At 39.1% G+C, this 20,837-nt stretch overlaps 1 protein-coding gene and 1 long non-coding RNA gene across 2 annotated transcripts; both read right to left on the reverse strand.

Annotated features, from left to right (window-relative positions):
• Positions 1-729: 729 nt before the first annotated feature.
• LOC139999020 (uncharacterized) lies at positions 730-9,159 on the reverse strand. Its single transcript, XR_011803992.1, has 2 exons — positions 5,655-9,159; positions 730-3,651 (listed from the first exon to the last, which is right to left on the reverse strand). It is a non-coding gene; the product is annotated as an uncharacterized lncRNA (long non-coding RNA).
• Positions 9,160-17,037: 7,878 nt separating this feature from the next.
• On the reverse strand, positions 17,038-20,536 carry LOC113841765 (peptidyl-prolyl cis-trans isomerase-like). The gene is made up of 2 exons (XM_072025283.1): positions 20,253-20,536; positions 17,038-17,611 (listed from the first exon to the last, which is right to left on the reverse strand). Exons 1-2 carry the CDS (start codon positions 20,325-20,327, stop codon positions 17,291-17,293), a joined length of 396 nt encoding a protein of 131 aa, XP_071881384.1. The 5' UTR covers positions 20,328-20,536; the 3' UTR covers positions 17,038-17,290.
• Between the last annotated feature and the right edge of the window lie 301 nt (positions 20,537-20,837).

Here is a 20,837-nt window from a genome sequence, read left to right on the forward strand (position 1 = left end):
AGAACACTAAGCTATGCTAAAAAAACTGACAAGGAAATATTTTAAGCTGCTGCAAAATGACGTACGGAAATAGTACATGTAGACACTGATGACTAGACAGCTTTTCATTATCAAAACTGTCACCGTACCGTTTCAAGACAGGCAGAATCGTAATTGAGAGGTCAGAGTTGGATAAGAACACCTGAATATCAAAACAATTCCTGTAAAATGCTGGATAATTTTTAAACATGGCCATATAGTATAATCTTTTCTATTTATCCTGCTCCCCAAAACTTAGTCAATTCAGAATAAAGTGAAATCTGTTCCCTTGTGTTATTTCACTCTTGATTCTAATAGTACAGACTGATTTAGAGCAACACCATAAAGAACATAAGTACCGATTTAATAGGTCACAGAACTGAACACATTTGTTAGGAATCCAACAAAACAAGTCACTATTCACTGCACTCTGCCCTTAGCGTATAAACACACTTGGTATGCCCCAGGATATAGTTACTTCGAATATGCCATTAAATTAATAGTTATTGTAATATTATTCTACTTTTACTGTAGAAGAAGGAGGTCCTACAATTTATTCCTATAAATATCCTTAAATATCTAAAAATGCCTTAAATTCCTTTTTGTAGGTGTAAACAAATACCATATTCTGCTTACTTGGCCATTTCTTTGCTGGCTTGTTCTTACTGGTCTCAATAATACTGTATTATTTTATTATTAAAAATACCAGTCTTAAGGTATCTTAAGAAAACTTTATTAATATATATACACACACATATACATACAGATACACTGTAAAATGTTTTAACTGTGAGGTTTATAAAACAATATAAAAAATACGCTGAGGGAATTTTACCATAAAGCAGAAGAGCCAAAGTGGAAATAATACCTCAAGTTTCACAAAGTTCAATCACATGAAAGCAAACTGATAAAGACATGCATTTAAAGAGATTTTTCCTACATTGTTTATCTATTCATTTTATATATTCATTTCAAATAAGCTTTTGCAGAATAGATTTTAAATCATCACAAATGTACAAAATAAGCATATAATTTAAATGCCTGTCTATCTGATGAACTAGAAGAATAAAAACTGTGTATTTTTACATATTTTTCTGCATCATCTCTGCACAGATTTTGTTTTTATTAACTACTGTAGAAAAACTAACTTGGAATCTATCCGGTCAGGATTTGACACAATTTTAAATAATCTGCAAAAGCCTCCCATAGGAGCCATAAAAAATTGCAGCATTTGGTAGTTACATTAACTTAACTTCATTGGTAGACTGTAATGAACAATGAGCAATTTATCACTGTTGACAGAACTCATCTGAAATTTACCCTCAAAGTGATCAGTCACTCACAGCATCAAGTCTCACCAGCTATTGTCATTCAGAAATTTCTGTTTTATAGCTAAAGCTCTGTCACCTCAGAAAATGAAGACTGTCAGGAACACCAGCTTGAAGTTCATGTTTTAACAAATTAACCATTACGGTTTTGCCTCGTTTCTAATTGCATGTGGATCTGCCAGGAGAGCGGACCAACCCAACAGAGTGATGGAGAGTTAGCTCGTGGAAAAGTTACATAAGGACCACAGAAAAAGAACCAGTAACTACACTGAACAGCTTGCTGATGAGCTGCTGTCTCTTACACAGTCACTGGCAAGATTGGAACCATTTGCTGAGTTTAACTGATTCTCGTCGTCAACAGCTGGGCCTGCTAAGAGCCAGTGGTTATAGCACAACGGAGGGCAGGCGAGGTAACAGTCAGTGCAAGGCCCCTCGAGTGTGGATGCCTTCGTGGGTGACCACGAGTTAAGAGAGCCCAAGGACAGGTCCAGCCCATCACCCAGTACATGTTGACCTCAGGATGGTATCAATTGTTCTTCAGCTTCCTAGATGTGCAAGACCTTCACGCAGCTATGACACAGGATGTACGGGAGGCCACCATCATTCTTAAATGACCATCACAAACATACACACACAAAAAAAAGCAATAAAAAAGGTTAAAAATAGAACAGGATTCCTTATGTCACAGAACTAAGTTGGACTGAACAGAAGTTTACAAAGATCAGAAAAGACCAGAACAAAAACCTACACCTTGGAGGCCAGGAACTACCTTTATAACAAGACAGACTGACAGGATTCTGGATGTGAAACACCTGAACCAAACAGGGATGGGGTACATGAAAAGCTGCGTGCCAGTAAAGATGAACAGCAATAAGACTATTAATTCTAATTTGTCATTAAGATACTACGTATAGATAGGAAACAGATGGTACCAATACCTGAACGGTTACATTTGACATGCAACAAGGTTACAAGCAACATGGCAAAATGTGAACTTGTCACAATTTATCTCCATTATTCTTCCAAATCTAGGCATCCAGCAGATCGAAATGACTACTACTAGATAACAGAACATGTACTGTTAGTGGAATTTTTCTTCAAAGTAATGTCAGATACCATCAACCCTGCTTAGGTTTTTCTTTCCCAGTTACTATACCGATCAAAATTATGATGATTAGAAATACTTTAGTGTAAAAAAAATAAATAGATAAACTAACCACACGGTCTTAAAAAGGATGAAAACAACATCAGGTAAATCTTTCTGCCACTTATCTCACTACAAAATGCCTTCTAACTCAACGTTGTTCCATCCCAAGTCAAACACGCTTTCTGTTTTTGCCCCTATAGTACATGGTAACAAAATACCCCAAGCCAACAATATACATTTCACAAATAGCAGCAGTCCCTTCTCCTTCCCTTTTCTGTTCCAAAAAACAATGAATACTTTTTATTTTAAGAAAATTAACAAGGATTGTTCCACACGACACTGGAATGGCTCACTACTTGTGTGTTCATCCAGATTGTTATCAACTGATTCTTTGCCTGTGTCACCTGGAAAACCACTGTGAAGGAGACTATTAACCCTTTTATAGGACCACACCACAGTACAACTCATTGAAACATAACCATCCCTTACAGATGTGCCATTTCCAATTACTTTAAAGTGAAAAATGGCTAGGGGTGAGCTGTTCACATTAGGGGGGTAAAAAAAGATAAAAGTTTATTTATTTATTTATTTATTTATTTTATCTCCACCTGCTAACAGGATTTCATGAAATGGCTGCCCTGGCACAGCCTTACTTCAAAAGAAAATTACTCATTGGCAAAACATCAGCAAGGTAAACCAGTGGAATAAACAGAAAAGCTAAACTAAACATCAAAAAAAAATCACACCACTAAGAAAGCAACCAGGACAAGATGTAAAGCTTGGATGCTGACAGTGAGAAGAGACGGACAATTCAGAAACATACTTTATATCTCTAATGAATTTAAATGACACAAATGAATGCTAATGCTAGATCAGGTTATTTATAGAGAAGCAGCACGTTATTTTTGATTTGGTATTTATGCTTACCTCACCTACTTTCATCATAACTTTGTATGTATTTTTTTCAATTACTCACTTTTATCGTTGTTCATGGCCATCTCAACTAATGCATTAAGTGCAATAAAAAGGAGACTTTTTTGGATATAGTTAAGTGGCTTAGTATGATAGGCACACATCGGTATTGCAAAAATAAGATCTTTCCTTCATCTGTCTTCAAGTCCACGCAAAGGGAACGAAATGCCTGAGTCAGGTAATTCACTGAAAGATAACAGAAAACAGGGAATAAAAATTATGTAATCACAGTTCCATTAGATGATCACAAATACATGAATATTTATCCTAAGAGTTACTGTTGCAGATATATACTAATTATAAAAAAAAAAAATTAAATGGCTGAAAATATTAATTTACTTATTTGTTTAAATGCATCTTCTGCCTATTTTTATTCCTTACAAAAATTGTTGTGAGTGGAAAAAAAGACAAGTTACAACTCACAAATTGAGCAAAATATATTTGCAAATATAACACCTTTCTAATCGCTTCCTTAAGAGAGAAAAGAAATCACAAGCTGCATAGTTTGGGACTATATTGGTTTCAACACCTGGGAAGCCTCTAATAAAGGAGTAAAAGGCTCATTCATCTGAATAACTGCAATTACTGTCATGACAGCAACTATTCACATTCCTTTCCATAAAAAGCTGTAGTTTAAGTTATATATGCATCCACGTTATATATGCATCCACGTTATATATGCATCCATTTTGGAGAACACTAAATTATTCAGAGAATTTAGATTAAGTGAATCAATTCAGTTTTCTTAATTTCATGATGTCAAATCTTCCTCAATATCTTGGAATAGCATTGATCATCTGGAGCACAGAAAATTAAGAGTAAGGGAAAAATTTATCACATAGCAAAAGTTTAATTACAGTGCCATCTGCTGGATATTAGCATCTTGAAGGGAACAGGATATATATGTTTAAACTGAATGTGCTGCTTTGTCATCGCTAGATCATTAGACATGTGGTCAGTGATGAAAATTCATACACGGTAAGTTTCAACATAAATTTAACAGGTAATTTTTTTCCATGTTCTATAGGCTCGCAGTAAAAACCGACCATGAGAAGCTAAACTGATTCATTCTGATCAACAGCTTTCATCTGCTTATAGTTAATCTCTGCAATAAGTACTTTTTTTGTATTGTAATTCATTTGCATCATTTTCATCAAACATTTCTAGAAATGTGAGTTTCAATTTCAGGGTAATCATGCTTCACCAAAATATTCTGACTGAAACTATATGATACTGAAATTGAAAATACACTGATTCTTCCCTCCAACAGCTGAAATACTGTATTTGTTTATTAATGGTGACAGGGTGGTCTTCCAGAATGTTTAAATCCTACTTATTCTAAGTACTACCAGTATAAATACTGCACAGGTCAGTATTTTTGTCATCACTTCAAAGAAAACGTTTTTTGTCTTTTCAGGCCCTGTTTGTTTTTAAAGAAACTGCTGCTGAGAAGAGATACTACGGCATCCTGGAAATTGCACAAGTGGAGTAACTCTCATGAACTGAAGCAAAAGTCACTAAGAACTGCGATATCTCCAGACAAGTACGACCTCGTTTGCTTTTGCCTGTTAACAAAATACATTACTATACTGCATCAGCATATGGTAGCATTCTTCAATGCTGATAATGTTTATGGGTAGCCACTTGCAGTGACAGACTTGGTAGGAGAAAAGGGGAGACAGCAGAGAGGTAAGAGCTAGATAGAGTATGAGCTTTACATTAAACTTTGACAAAGCAATGAAATTCTAGAACTGTTCTGAATTTGCTACTGATTTCAGTTTACTGAGGAGCAATTAGCTGTACCATTATATGCAGTGCAGATCTTGACAAACAAATCACTGCTACGGTGATCGCTTGAGAGAATTACCAACATCTCTTTTCCCCTTTGTCACAAAATACGTTGATCTCACTGACATAAATAAAGCATATTAAAATGGCCACACAAATTATGACATGAATAATAGCAAGGTTCATACTTGCTTCCCTATATTATGCTTCATCAGGTGGTAAAATTCAAATAAAACATCCTTTACTACTAAAGCATTACAGATGCTACAGTATCATTGAACTGCTGCATTTTGTACATTTGTTTTTTTGTCCGGGCACATACCTGAAAATAAGATTTAAAAAAAAAAAAAAGAAAAAGAAAAAGATAATTTAAAAAAGACATAATAAAAACCAGAACTTACTTCGTTTTGCTGTTCTAAGCACAACTAAAGTTGACAGAAACCTCAAAGGCATAGAGGAGCTTTTAAAGAAATGTGCAGCTTTTGGTTTACTCCGTGTAGACTTTTTAGTCCATTTTTGCATGCTTCCCTTTTGTACTGCGCCTTTGAGAATAACTTCTGCAAGTCTCTCCATTGTTGCTGTCATGCTTGCATCCTGTTTCAAACAACGTGCACATTTAGCGTAAACATTAAAATACATGAAAATCATGTCTGCTAAGTACGTATGTTCCCCTAAGGATTAAATATTAAATAGCAGATGTCGTGACCGTGTATTGCAATATAGTCTGTACATGGGATACTACTTTGCGTTCCACAAGCAGTTGAACAACATTAGCACAGGGCCTAGTCAACACACACTTCACAAAGAAACAAGGTAGTCAGGGCCCCTGATATGCTGACATTATTTAATTTGCCTCTGGTTCCAGAATAAAGTCAGTTCAGACTCAGCTTTAATCAGTGCTGCCTACTACACTACCCTCTTTTGTGAAGATGCCTGAAGCTAGGTCCTACAAAAGCGTTTACAGAACTAAGGTCTAAACATGACCCTTAAGAATACTGTACAGGTAAGATGTATTGGACTTTTCAAAAACCGGTGCAGAAATATTACTTCAGAATCAAACTTAATAACAAGCTCATTTAAAATACGTTCTCATTAGCACTGGAACCACCAGCTTAGTTCTATTCAGTTAGACACTGAGTAGAGAACAAAGAAATCAAAATACCGTTGCTACTTTGCCACACGTTGCCATCAATTTCAACAAATCTCATGCATAAAGCGAACAAAAATATATTTCTTTTCCTAGTTCACAAGTTTTGTAAGCACATATGGAAAATACCATTTCTGAGATGCTACACACTACTGCAACAAAGATCACATATGTGTGCAAAAATATGTTTACAGACACGGTGCAAAATATTACAACGAATGTGAGAAAGTTAATTTGGTGAGAATTAGTTTTTCATTTGCTATGTATCTGTGGTAGGCATTTATGCTTTGCAAAGACAGCAAAGTTTCTTTTATATATACTCCCTGAAAATATCTACTTTTCATACTCATTTATAATGCAAAATATCTCTTGGGAATTTACCTGACTACCAGTGTCTATCTGCCTTAGAGACCAGTAGATAAATTGAATCACAGACATATGTAGTTTAGGATCCACAAATGGCATCCACTGGAGCTGTCCAGTGACCATAGGCAAAAGCTGTAAAAATACAGAATGGCAAAGTTACGTGCAGTATACGAACTTACAGTACAAGCTAACCACAAGTAAAAAGCAAACTAAGCAAAACTAAACCAAACTAAAATCAACGTATTCCTGGAGTTTAACAGACTACATGTACAAATACTCACTGGGCAGATCTGGTACAGGTAACAGAATTATATACTGAATTTACATTTTACACAGGTTTACACAAAAAGTGGAAAGACATTGTGTGAGCTCAAGCTCTGAAGTCTAATACCAAGGGCTACAAATTTTAGATAGAATAATAATTAAACAAACAAACAAACAGAAAAAGCAGATTTCCTGAACGCTTCACTGATTTCCAAGCCTCGGTATCCCAAAAAAGCGTTACAAGTATAGCACGGTATCATCTTTTATAAGACATAACTTGAACTTTTAATACCTAGTATCAGCACTAAAATACTTTAAATTAGACGTGTGTATCTCCTTAGGAAAAAGGAATTACATACTGTATTACAGATAAAACACGAGATAAATTATCAGCTGAGAAAAGTGACTTAAAATAGAAAGACAGGTGGAATCTCAAGGTCAGACTGCACACTACACATTTCCTTAAAAATGATCTGTATAAATATCTGTATGAAAAATTATCTATTACATCTCACTGTTGGAATTAATACTGATGGATTAACTGCTGTTTTCTTTTAATTCATGTATTCAAAGCGTGTGTAAAACAGGCAGACCTGTTACACTCAGAAATAATACAAAGAATCTTAACATTTCAACCTAAACAAATTCAAATGCCTTTACCTTCATACAATTTTCTAGAGTGTAGTTTTCTTTAGCACACTGAGGTTTCTCACTGCCCTCTCTCTCTTCTTGTATTTCTATTTTGCTAAGGTGTTGGTCTGAGATCCAGTCCATAAGAATAGTTAAGGGGTCGTAAACTTTTGAAATCCGTAGTAACTGTAACACATCCACAACATCAGTTATTTCAGTTTTCAAGTCTATGATTTTCTAAACCACAATACCAATAGACTAAAATATACGAGTACATTAGTAATACGCACATGCTTTATTTTGTGCTTAAACAAATGTTTATGAAAGCCTTGGGAAGAGATTTTCACATACAAAATCACTCTATTTTATAATTCTAACTAAATGGATCATAGGAGAAAGAAAATATTTAATGATCTGTGCATGATCCTCATTTTAATACATTTAATACACTCCTTTGCTTTATTTCATACAATCTACTTATGCTAAATTTTAACTGTGTAACTAGCATTGTTGGAAGAATAAAGATTTCGTGAAATTGTCATTCTGTCCCTCTGCTACAACTGTACAGAAAAGCTCTGTGAAAGGTATCCAGACGTTCCTGAAGACAAACTACACGAACATCTCTCTAAAACCTTCACAAGTTTTCTTGTATCTACCTTCAGACAACTGTTCTTCTCTTCACTCAGAATTCTAACTACTGATACTGCTCATATATCACTTGCGACTGTGAGAAAAGAATATGGGGCAAACTATAACCGCCATTTAAATATAAGTAGCATACTCTATGGATACAACAAGCATCCTAATCATCATGTAAGTCCTCTATGAATACTTCAGTTTGCACAAAAGAGAAAGAGAAAGAAAGATTTTACTGAGACTAGGAAGCAGATGATTTTAATCATACTCAAGAGCATCAGAACTGCAATTCACTGAAGGAGCAACGGTCAAAAGAGTTTAGGCAGCAATTGCTTGTCAGCATTTAGGTCAGATTTAAGTCAAGTTAGAAGAAAACTTTAACTTTGTATTCTTGTGAACCACTGTCTCAGCGTGCCTTTAAGAACAGAGAAAATACTCCTTTAATTAACACTTTCAAAAATAACTAACTCTAAAGTCTTTAATACTGCAAAAGCTCTGAGAGACTAAATTTCATGTACTAGAAAACGAAGCAGAAAGTATTTACAACCATTCACACAATTCTTGTCTTAAAGAAACAAAATCAGCAATTTTGCAAACAACTTGTTCAAACATTTAAAATTGTTGACTGTAACTTGCAAAGCTACTTATAAACTTGACTGTACTGCTTGACTACTTGACTGTAACTCGTAAAGCTAGTAACAGGAAATAATTAATCTTGCCTGGGTTTTTAGCAATTCGTTATTTTCCCTCAGAGAGTTAAGCGATGACCTCAGTTCGTTATTTTCATCAGTCATTTTTCTCAAGGTTTCTCTCAGTTGGCTCATTTTTGTCTCATGCTGCTAGAGAAATATCAAATTTTAAAACGTGATTAACAAGAGAGTCTTTTTAGAAATAATTCTCAACTAAGTTCCATTTCAGTGTTAAAAAATAGGACAAACTTTCAAAGATCAAATTTGTAATTCTTCATGGTCCAATCTGCACATACCACCAGTAGTGAAGAAAGCAACATCCACACCACATATTAAGAAGAAATATAAAGAAAATGGGAGCCATGGTGTACAGCCTATGGATCTTTTTTTTTTTTTCCAGAAAATACCTAGATCTTCTCATTGATCCTCTTATACATTCCTCAGTTAAGTCAGGTGTGGGAAAGAATTGTGAATGAAAACAAATGTCAAAGCTTTTGTTTACACTTAGCTCTTTTTTTTTTTTAGCATCCATTTTAACCACAAATATGCCCAATTCTCCCTTTTTTGAATCTTTCAAATATTCTAACTATTCACTGCTGATAGTTAAGACGCTTTAGTTCACCTGTACTTAAACATCTGTCCTGCAATGTCCAGGAATGTATCCAATACGTGCTACATTTCATCGAATTGGAAAAAAATAATTGTGAAACTCAAGATAGTAATCTTTTAATATTTGTTATTATTATTAGTCCACAATATAATTTAATACCAGTACATACCATTAAAATATAAGCAAAAACAGACAAAAGAAACCGCAAAGGAAAATTGAAGTGACAATTACTTGTAACAGTCAAAAACCTGCGTGCCTTGAAAAAGAAACCAAGGAATATGTCTTTTTTCCCCTTCACTGGAAATTTGAAATATAATTAAATATTTTCCAGCAGATTCTGGAAAAAAAAAACCAACACTGAGGCTTTGAAGCCGAGTATAAAACAAATGTTTTCAGAAAATAACATTCCATTTCTCAGAAACCGTGAGAATCTTCTACGTGAAAATAGCTTTTTGTTCAGAAGTGTTGTCTTCTGCACTAGGAATTCAACCATCCACTACATTTTCTTAAGCCTCACTCTCAGACTGTTATCATGCTGCAAAAAGGACTTAAGCGGTAAATATAGAAATGATCTCATCAACAAAGAAAATGCTACAGATAGGCTCCAAACGGAGTGCTCAATTACTTCCATTGAAAAGGCCAAACCTTTAGAGTTAACCAAGCCTAGGAAAAGCTTGCCCAGCTTGGGATGGAACAGGAGCAAGGTGGCTTGAAATTGACCATAAACTTTCAAAACAGTCAGGGACAGCAGAATTATAAGTGAAAGGTTTTGAGAGGAAAAAAAAAAGAATTAATATTCTCAATTTCTCCAAACCACATTACACAATGCTTTATAAGGCTTGCATATTTGGGGTTTTGACAATAATTTCACAGTTCTTCAGGGATTTGGCAATAATTTCACAGACCACAGGGCTGTTGTAGGTGGTGCCAGGATGTCTAAACCATCCAATTCCATTATCAAATCGGGTACCATCTGTATCATAATAAAGTGCATCACTTCATTCCTGCCAAATGTTTGTCTAGTCTGTTCCGAAGACCTGCAAATACTGGAAGCACCAGTCTTACTGACCTCTCTAACCCAGTGGTTAACTGCTTCATTTTAATCTAGTTTTCCCAAATTTCAACAGTAATCTGTACCTACACATCCCACAATTCATTGCACCATTCTGAACTGGAAACCACACCAAACTCACTAACAACAGTTTGGCACTTTTGATGCTAAATCTTTCATTTGGGGGTTTCAAACACTTTAAAGAAATAAGCATTATATCCAGCAAACATATGATGGCTTAAGAAAACTACAAGCAAGTTAAAATGTATGGGGAGCAATAAGAATCACTAAGTAAGTTATTGTACTTTTTTCATAGTTCCAAGTACTGCCTAAACATCTTCATCAGCATCTTTTATTGCAGCGAAAGCTGCTTCACATCTGTGAAGCAATTCTTCTCGCTCAACTAGAGCACGTTCTCGTCTCTCAAGTTCCAGTGCATATTTCTCCTGTGCTGAACGCTCCCTCTATACCAAGGAAAAAAAATGTTGAAACGCCTTCGAAACACATGAAATTACCGATTTATAGTGAACTAGAATTCTTTCCTCTGCAGATATGCTTAGGTTTTGTTTTTAATTATAGTGTTACACAATAGCTGACTAATTAGAAGTATCCTAATGGCCATCTACATTCAATTGGATTTGCGGCAGGACTGCTTGGCCTTCCAAAATGCAGAATTCAACTCTGCATGGCTGTTCAAGTAACAGCATAGACAATTAAAAGTAGGATTTTGTTTCCAGAAGTTTTGGATAATGCTATTATCTGTAAGACAAAAGAGTCCAGTGCCCTAAACACTAGATTGCTGTATTGTTTCTTCAGTTAGTGGAAAGCACCTCTAGGAAAGCGGTGAGAAAAAAGATACGCACAATTCTTTTCATCTTGGATGGTGCAAAAGACAGTCCCAGCAGGAAATCTAGCAGAAGCACAGAAGCTGTTACAGAATAAAACCAATGCAGGTTTGGGAGCTCTTTAGTTAGTGGCCCAAGCCTGCTGGTGGATAAACTATTGGGAGTCACCAGCAGCAGAAAAGTAAAGGCAGAAGGGATGGTCTTCACAGAAGATCAAGTCAAGAGGGCAAGTGCTCTTGAATGCCCAGAGTGAAGAGCATAGTTTCAGGTGCTGTCAGGAAAAGCAGTGCTTGCAGGTGTTTCTCTCCATGCCAACGCCGCATCACAAGACACAACTCTTGGAATAATAGCACTGTGTTCAAACTCCCTTCAGCAGAGCAAATATCTGATCTAACCACTACCCATGTCATTACCAAGTCAGTGAACTAATTTAGGGGAAGAGGTGGATGATGACAGTGATATAGTTAGTAATTTCTGAATTCTCTGTCAAAAGTGAGAATCTTTGTAACATTACTGATCATTACAAAATGTCTGAGGCCATTACAGTTCCTACCTGGAGATTCTGACGGGCGACTTGCAGTTCGCTATTACTCTGACTTTTACCCAAATGGGATGGTAAGGTGTTATCTGTGGAGAAAAAGAACACACTTTACATTAAAAATATAGTCTTAAATAAATAAAGACTGCTTATCCAAACCAGCGAAAGTGTATTTTAAGCGTTTACAGCGACCAGCATAAAGCAAGACATATTGAAATGAAAAAGTAATCTCCTAAAGAATTACGGAGAAATGCTCAAAGTTTTGTTCCATGACTTGTTTGAATCAATCTATGCACGGACTGAAACATGAGGTAGCCAAAGTTTCCTTTTTGTTATGGCTTCAGGAAAGTGATTAACTGCTGAATAGACCCGGACCTCTCCTATTTCCCGTTGAGTGAAACACTTCAGAACTGCAATTTAACAAATTGCTACCGAGTAAATTAAGAGGAATTTATTTGTATACAATGAGAATTGATGTACAATAGTCACAGTTTCTCTGTTAAGAATCTAGTTTAGAATAAAGAGAACCCAGTCCACCATTTAGGGAACCTGAGCACTTTCATTTCTGATAAAGGCTGCCTCACACTCGACTCTAAAAATACTAATAGATACGCCTCTTGCTCGAATATTTAGTCCTACCTAACCGACTACATTAGCAATGAGCGTGAGCACCCATATAGCCCCAATGCAAATTCCTTTTTGTCATTCCTGGTCCTCCCTTGTTCTGTCTTGAAGACCCAAGTGTACATCTTTGGCACAAATGACGATAACACAAACATTACTGCCCATTGTTCCAAACCAGTATTAGTCCGACACTGCCATTATTACAGAGCTGAATTCATTCTTAGGTGGTTAGAAACATATTCGGAGCCTATATTCATAGGTCACATAGGAAGACAGACCTGCCTTCCCATTGACGCTTACCGATGTCCAAACACAAAGAGCTAAACAGGCAGCAGCAAATGAAAATGGATCAGAACAGACTAGAGAACACAGAAAGGATAGAAGTAGGGAAGTATGTGACAGATTCTTAAGAACCAAGCATAACAATACTGCTTCTCAGCAACATGTTACAGCATAAATTGAAACTCCTTACATATTCACTCCTCTTTTGGAGTGATTAGGGCCATACTAGCTGTTCAGTGTTGCTATCTGTCTCTTACTGCAATACGAAGTATTTCTAGAAGAACCTCTGGTACAGACAGTCATGTTTATGCTGAGTTTCAGAGAGTAACGCCTCTTACCAACACCATATTTATGAAGTTCCGCTAGCGATGGTGCTTTACAATCCAGCAACTGCTCCTATTGAACATGAAGGCAACGCATTAATATTTCATCTTGCATGTGGGCCTTTTCAACAACTACATTAACAGACAACTCTTGCCTCCACCACACAAACTACATTACTTAAACTATTAAAGCTGAAAAGCTTCCAGTTATTACGAAGCTTAATGAAACACTCAAACATTTCAAATAGGGAAAAAAAATCAGAATTTGTCTCTTATGGATGGCATGTTCAGCTTGTGAAACCATTTGGTTCAAAGGCAGCATACCCTGCCACAGAATAGCCTGTCTAAAACAAACATCTTAAGACTAAGTGTCATTGCTGCTGTGTTACACAAAACTAATACCTGTGCAAAAGTCAGACTGTGCGACTGAAGGCTTTTACGCAGCAATCGAGAGTTAGAGCATTCCTTACTTTCTGCTCTATTTAATCCAAATTTAGAAAACAAACAAGCAGCATAGAGGGCAAGGAAGTCTGAGTTCTCAGGCCTGATACCTTCCTGCCAGTCACACAATAAATAGAGAACTGCCTACCTAGTCTTAACTTCTTGGATGTGACTACTAACATGATTTTCCTGCATTTTTGAAGACTGTCAACCCTGAAACCTTGACAAGTGTACGAAAGCCTGCAGTTGCAGTTTTCTTGAAAGCTAGACCGAAGTGTCAAATGGCAGAGAAATTAACATTTCTTTAAATAGAAGAATAGGAAATCTAGAAAAATAGAATAAATTCTAGAAGAATTACATCTAAAGAATATTAATTCCACTAGATTTAATACTCAAGATTCTAAAATAATTTAGCCAGGAAGTTTTACAGAAGATGACACGGGAAAAGTGCTCCTCCAGTCAGACGCTAGAAGCTTCTGAACGTCACAGAACAGAGGTTGGAAATTGGCATTTACCTTCAACTTGTAAACAGCAGGGCTTCCAGGAAACAACTTAGCAGATTTTTCAACCCAGTATTTTGCTCTTTCATCAGTGACGGCATTATTGCACAGTAACTCCGCTATCTTCAGTACTAGATCTTTCTGCATTGGGTTCAACTCCACAGAACGCTAGTTTTCCCCATGCACGCACACTGGAAAAAAAGGCAGGAAAAAAAAGGTAACCTGATCTTGCAATCCACACAGAATGGGAAAGAAAATTATAACAGTCATTGAAAAGACACAGGTATTCAAATTAGACAGATCTATTAGTAAATACTTTTTGAATGAGTTAAGAAAGACCTCAGTTGCTAAATGCATCACTAGTCTACAGCACCCAGATACATCTGCTGCAACTCAAAAGAGCAAAAATTCAGAAAAGAAAGAATTTCCAAGGGAAAAAACGCAGAAGCCAGCTACTCTGCCCCCACCACCAGCTATACGCAGGCAGCTGGACTCTTACGTACCTTTAGTCTAACTCCATATAGACATTTTTGAAGAAATATATAATTAAGTCACACCCTACGACAAGCTGGGATGTATTGGCAGCAAAACTTTTGAGCACATCCTCTCCCTCCCCAAAACCTGAACAAAGGCATTCTGATGGTGAATTTTTCATTGGGCAATCATACAAATAAATGTCAATTATGTTCGCCCTGCCCCATCTCACACCCCCCCAAACAAAACCCCCCAAAAAAGCAATAAATACGAACAACTAGAAAACACCCTAGGTCTAGTCTTCCAGTAGCAACTAGATTACTGCTGTCACCTGAGCCCTTGCTAAGAATCTGTCACTGCTGTCAAATTCCCTAATCCAAAGGGCAATGTAAGATATGGAAAGAATTTAGTAGCAGCTAGCACAAAGACCCAGTCTAGGTCACAAAAGAATCATCTTAAAAAAAAATACTGATGAAGCAAAACACATCAAATGAAGAATCCCCTCTGCAGTACGTCATATACACCTTTGGCAACAGAAAGCATACATATTACACTTTTTCCACAAACATGTTTTCTTCTATGCATTTAAGAAAAGTCCAGAACAGAATGATTTTAAAAGTCCCTTTACAATGGATTAAAGCAGGACATCGGAGGTCGGTGGAGTACTTACCCTGTAACATCCAAAAGCTTCTTCTATGTTGTCCTCAGCTTCATAAATTTGTCCAAGAAATCTGTGTGCTCTCGCATCTCTCTTTTGCACACTGAGGTATGTAGATATATACCTATGGAGCAGGAAAAAAAGGATCAATATTCCTCAATAATACGAGTCCCTCTGTCCTCCCCCGCCCCCCCCCAGTGTCCACGGAAGCAGGGCAGGAATTTAACATGTGATACAGGAAATGCAGTCATGGTTGGTTCCAGATACCTGGTCTGGACCTTAAAGTACAGAACAACATTATTTTTACATGTACAGACGCTACTTATTTGCCACCAAGTATTGGTATTTACTAAAAAAAAAAAAAAAAAGAGAAAGAAACTGTAACTGTAATTACTTCATAATACAATGGAATAAAAGCCTAACTAATTATTAGTTAATAATTATTATCTAAGTTGCTGTTTTATAAAGATTTAAACAGCACTTGATACCCACATCTACTGCTACTGTAAAGCAGCATGATAGTGATCTTGATTTCTCCAGTCTACTTCATATTCACTTAGCTTTTCTAAAGTACTTTAGAGAACAGAATAGCAGAATACAGCAACGCGTATTACCTTTTAGCAAGTTCATACTCCTTTACTTCAAAATACAGCTTAGCGAACTGGAATCCTTTCAACGATTTCTGAACGGAAAACACACAACAAGCACATTTTAGATGTACAACACTTTCAAAGTAATTGCATAGGAAGACCCTTCTGATACTTTTTGAGAGACTGAATTTGATAACTAGTTATCAGCTCCAGTCCGCTCCTCATACCCAAAGTTTTGTTTCTGAAAGATGTGGGATTTGGAAAACAATGCTTTTCCAGTAACTGGCCAAGGCTACCAACGTGAAATCGAGGCGGCCGCTGCGCTGAGGGACCGGGGCGGGCGGAGGGGGTTAACGGGAACAACGGCGGGGCCTCGTCCCGTGCTGTGGAGCTGAAACGGGGACGGGGACGAGCAGGGGAGAGGCTCGCTGTTGGGTTACAGCTCCGTGTAACGCAGGCACGGGTCGAATCTGTGCGCTAGGGGCGTGCAGGGTAATGCTTGTGTAAGCAGCGTTCCCTGGAGAGGCTGAGGGAAGGGTTGCTCTCGCTAGCCTCAGAAGTAAAGCATGATATGAAGATATAGCGCGTGACAGAAACATGTGATGTCTATAGTCATCTCTAACTGCATATATGAACAGCAAGTCGGCTGTTCTGAAAAAAATACTGATAGTCCTGGCGCCGAGCTGTAAGAGAGAAGTTAAAAAGAACTTACCCATGCACGTTCCCCCTCTGCACCACAGCTTCCCAGATAACACTCCAGGAGATGGTTGTCACGAAAAGTTACCAGCCACTTTAACATACCATGTACAAAAACAACGTGGGTCTGGAAGGTAATCTCCCGAGCAAGTATGAACTAAATCCTGTGGCAGACTGCACATAAGAACTGCTCTTTACCTTTCAAAGTCCTCAAGTGCCCAAGAGCCTGCAGACAGCACAAAACAGCATCCACCTGACCAGCACCTGCCCAGCTGCCTCAGCTTCCTCACTGCTCATCAGAGGAAGAATGACATTTCAAAGGCCTTCAGTCTACTGACCATCAACATCAATTAGCATGTTCAAAATAAGTACACAACGCGATGCAAATTGCTCTTCAGCAAGCCAAAGTGAAGACAATAGTTATTTTGACAAGACTAAGATTTAATTTGTAAAATTTGACATTCCATACAAATATGTCATAACACAAATACACCCAAAATATGCCAGTGTCTGAACTTATTTAACATGCAAAAAAAATCAATTAGAACACATAAAAAACAACCATAAGCTGCAATTTTACATTTATACATCAGAAGTGTCCTTTTTAAGGAAGTGGAAATAATTAATCAATAACATCTAAATACTGATTTATACTGCTAGAACATCTGTATACTCAAAAGCCAGAATTCTCTATTTGCCCACAGTCTGTAATGACAACTCTTCCACTTACTAACCCGTTGGGAGAACCAAAGGATTCGAGCTTTTTCACAACATCCGTTCCATCTGTCACAAAACCAAACACCACGTGTTTAAAGTCCAAGGCTTCTACTGTTTTGAGTGTTGTGAAGAACTGAGAGTTATTCGTAGCCCGACCCCTATTTGCCATCGACAGCAATCCAGGACCCGTGTGCTTCACTTCAAAGCTCTCTTCTTCAAATGCATCTCCATAAATTGACCGTCCACCTGTTCCATCATGGTTAGTTACATCACCTCCCTTAAAAAAAAAGCACAGCGTTTACTTTCAAGTCCCAAAGAACAAGATCATCGTGAACATCGTGATGTTCAAGAACATCGACCAATAGCACAGTTACATTCTTTCCAAAATAAGAGGTTTTGTTCAAAAAACACAGGTAAAACCTCATTCTTAGTTATCACAAGTACTATAGTTACTTGGATATAAGGCTTTCCACCTTCAGCAGATTTGCTCGTGGTAACAAAGCATTACTGGAATGTTCCTCGTTTATCCTGAACACAGCATTTTATCTTTGTTCCACATGGCAACTACTCTAAGCGGGTCATTCCCACTTTCTGCTTCCTGCTTCACTCGGCCCTTACAACTGGCAACCACGATTATCTCTATTCTCACTTAGTCCCTGCAGGCACAAAACTGACCACCCAGAAAAAGTCATGGTACCACTGATCAGAACTTTCCTGCTTTTGTGCAGAAAGTTTAAAGAAAAGAACAAGGAGAGTCATACTTCAGATTCACTTAATACCCAGTCAAGACTGGAGAGTTTTTCACTCTGATGACAAGCCATTTGTATATTGCTATCCATTTCTGAATTTGGAAACGATTGTGCCCTGCCTTGAGGGATGTAGCATTATGCAAAAGCATTCTTGTAGCATGTAAGGAATTCAGTTTATTTTACCTGTTTTAAGTCATTATACCTCCTACTGAATATTTGGAAGACTTTTAGGAACGAAGGGAAGGTATACGTGAGCAGATACCGATCTCCTATGCCTTCAGAAATTATGGGGATACTTTTTGAGAGACTGAATTTGATAACTAGTTATCAGCTCCAGTCCGCTCCTCATAACCAAAGTTTTGTTTTTGAAAGATGTGGGATTTGGAAAACAATGCTTTTCCTGTAACTGGCCAAGGCTACAAACGTGAAATTGAGGTTACTGGTGAAGCAAGCAACAAGCCTTAATACTTGTGACATTTCACAACCACTTCTTACTGAAGAGTGTAGAAGAAGTAGAAGAAGAGAGTCTGCTACATTTAAAGTACAGCCTGTTTTTTTCCCCCAATGTAACAATGTTGCAAAAAGAACCCCTAAAATCTGACAGAGTAAACAAAAAAGATGGTACTTAGTCCTGGTCTAGTACATATCACTCACAACTGTTTCAAGATAGGTAAAATGTTTTCTTCCCACCTAAGAAATCCCACCTACTCTCAGTTTATATACAAAATGCATCAATACAGTAATTTATTTCTGATGTCATCAGTCTGAGATAGCTTGAACACACTTGTTCTGGGGATGAAAGACGAAAGGTATTTAAGGAGGAATAAAACAAGGAAACGAAAGCGAGAAAAAGCAAAACAGAAAACTGAGCAAGCAAGAGGGCAAGATGGGAGAAGCACGGGCAGGAGGAAATGAGTCAAAGGAAAGAGCTAGAGAACTACAAAGTCACAAGCAAAAACTTCAAGGTAGAAGCTATTTTTAAATATGTATTTAAAATCCGAGCTCCCAACATCGGATCAAAAAGCAGGTTTTGTCTGTGAACTCCAAACTACTGGAGGTAGTTAGGCCCAATGACGCAAAACATGAATCAACGGTCTGCATTCGAAATACACTCAAATTGCTACTCCCCACCCCCAAGTGATCTATGTAAAACTTTAAGTGAATTTCAATGAAAACAGGCCTCTGCGTTTTCGGTCCATCTTTTCAGGTATCACTGACACGCCAGAGCGGACTCACGCTTGACACCTTGCGGACAGGGATGAAAAGCAACCTCAAAAGAAACGCTTGCAGCCTTGGCAGACCCTTCCCTCCGAAATCAACACAACAAGGAAACCAGTAACTATTCCCTCGGTGGACTGTGCTACACAGTCAGCTGTAAGCATCGCTCGAAAGTCAAAACTAAACGCGTCCGGTGGCCTTGAGCACAAGAAGAGGAGAGGAAATATTTTGTGTCGAGGCCACCGGGGAGTATCAACACTGTGGGAACGTATCTGTGCACCTGGCGGCGATGCACTTGACGCTGTCTAGCCCAAACAGTGCCCAAGTCGAACCCACAAAGTCACAGGACAGCTTTGCTGCTGCTGCTGCTGCTGGGAAAGGCACCAACCAAAGGCACAGCCCCTGCACGCAGTCCCTACCGGATCACGCTTAGCTCGGGCACATTCACGCCGCTTCAAAGCAACTCCGAGCGGCAGGCCGGGATCTTTCAGGATTAGGGCCCGCTGAATCGCATCAGGCGGCTGAGCGTTTCCCAGCTAAAATGGGCACGGGTGGCGTTTGTCACCCCCGGGCCCGCTGGCTGACAGGGAGCGGAGCTGTGCGCCCCCAGCCCCCCTCGCTCGGCGCTGTCGCTTCAGCGAGCGGCCGGCCAGAAACCTCCACGGCGCCGCACGGAAAGGACACTGAAACTTGAAGGCGGCGCGGTGCTTCGTTTGTGAAGGAAAGTACCTCTCCCTCGCTCCGGCCCCGAGGAAAGCCCTGCTATAAAACCCCTCCTGTCCGTGAGGCGCCGCGGGGCAGGGGCAGGGGCAGGGGCAGCCCCAACCCTCCCCTCACGACGCCGGCCACCCCCCTAGCCCCCCACCCCACCCGGGACCCCACCGGGACCCCACCGGGACCCCCTCCGCCTCCCCCCCCGCCGGCCAAGGGTAGCGGCGAGGCCTCGCTCACCTCTCTCCGAGAAGCCGCAGAGGCCTGCACGGAGGCGACACAGCGCTCCACCTCGGCCTTGCTGCGCCTCAACATGGCGACCGCAGCAGCGCCGAGCCCGGCCGGGCTCCGCTCCGCTCCCGTGCCGCGCCGCGCCGCCGCAGCGGCACAAACAAACAGCTCCAGGCGGGGCACCGGCCGCGCCCTAGGAACGCCGCGCACGCAGCGCGCTACGCACACTGCGCACACTGCGCACACTGCGCACGCCCCCGCTGAATGCGCAGGAGCCGTTGCCACAGTGCGGGGAGGGGAGGGGCGAGGCTGTGACGCATGCGCGGGGCGGCCGCTGGGGCTCCCTGACAGGGCTTTAGGAACTGAGGTTGCAAAGGGTCCCTCAGAAAGTAGCTGGGAGCAGCCCTGAAGACGCGCAGGCTGCAGAGTTTGAGACACGAGCTGTAACTTATTCTTTTGGATTGATTGATTTAATTTTGTAAGCCGTAAGGCGGTTGCCCCGCGGCTTGCTGGAGGTGTGCCCCTCTCGCTTTTCTGCAAGTTCCAGGCACTTTGGTCAAATGGAGGCCACTGGGCTGTCCCCAAACGGTGTGA

The sequence above is a fragment of the Anas platyrhynchos genome, chromosome 18 (genome assembly GCF_047663525.1).
Source record: "Anas platyrhynchos isolate ZD024472 breed Pekin duck chromosome 18, IASCAAS_PekinDuck_T2T, whole genome shotgun sequence".
NCBI classification, from domain to species: Eukaryota; Metazoa; Chordata; class Aves; order Anseriformes; family Anatidae; genus Anas; species Anas platyrhynchos.

Coding starts and splice junctions, on each gene's coding strand:
- LOC113841765 (XM_072025283.1), bottom strand. CDS start 20,327: ATGTTGAGGCGCAGCAAGGCCGAGGTGGAGCGCTGTGTCGCCTCCGTG. Junction 17,612..20,252: donor CTGCGGCTTCTCGGAGAGAG/GTGAGCGAGGCC, acceptor TTTTTTTTTAAG/GGAGGTGATGTAACTAACCA.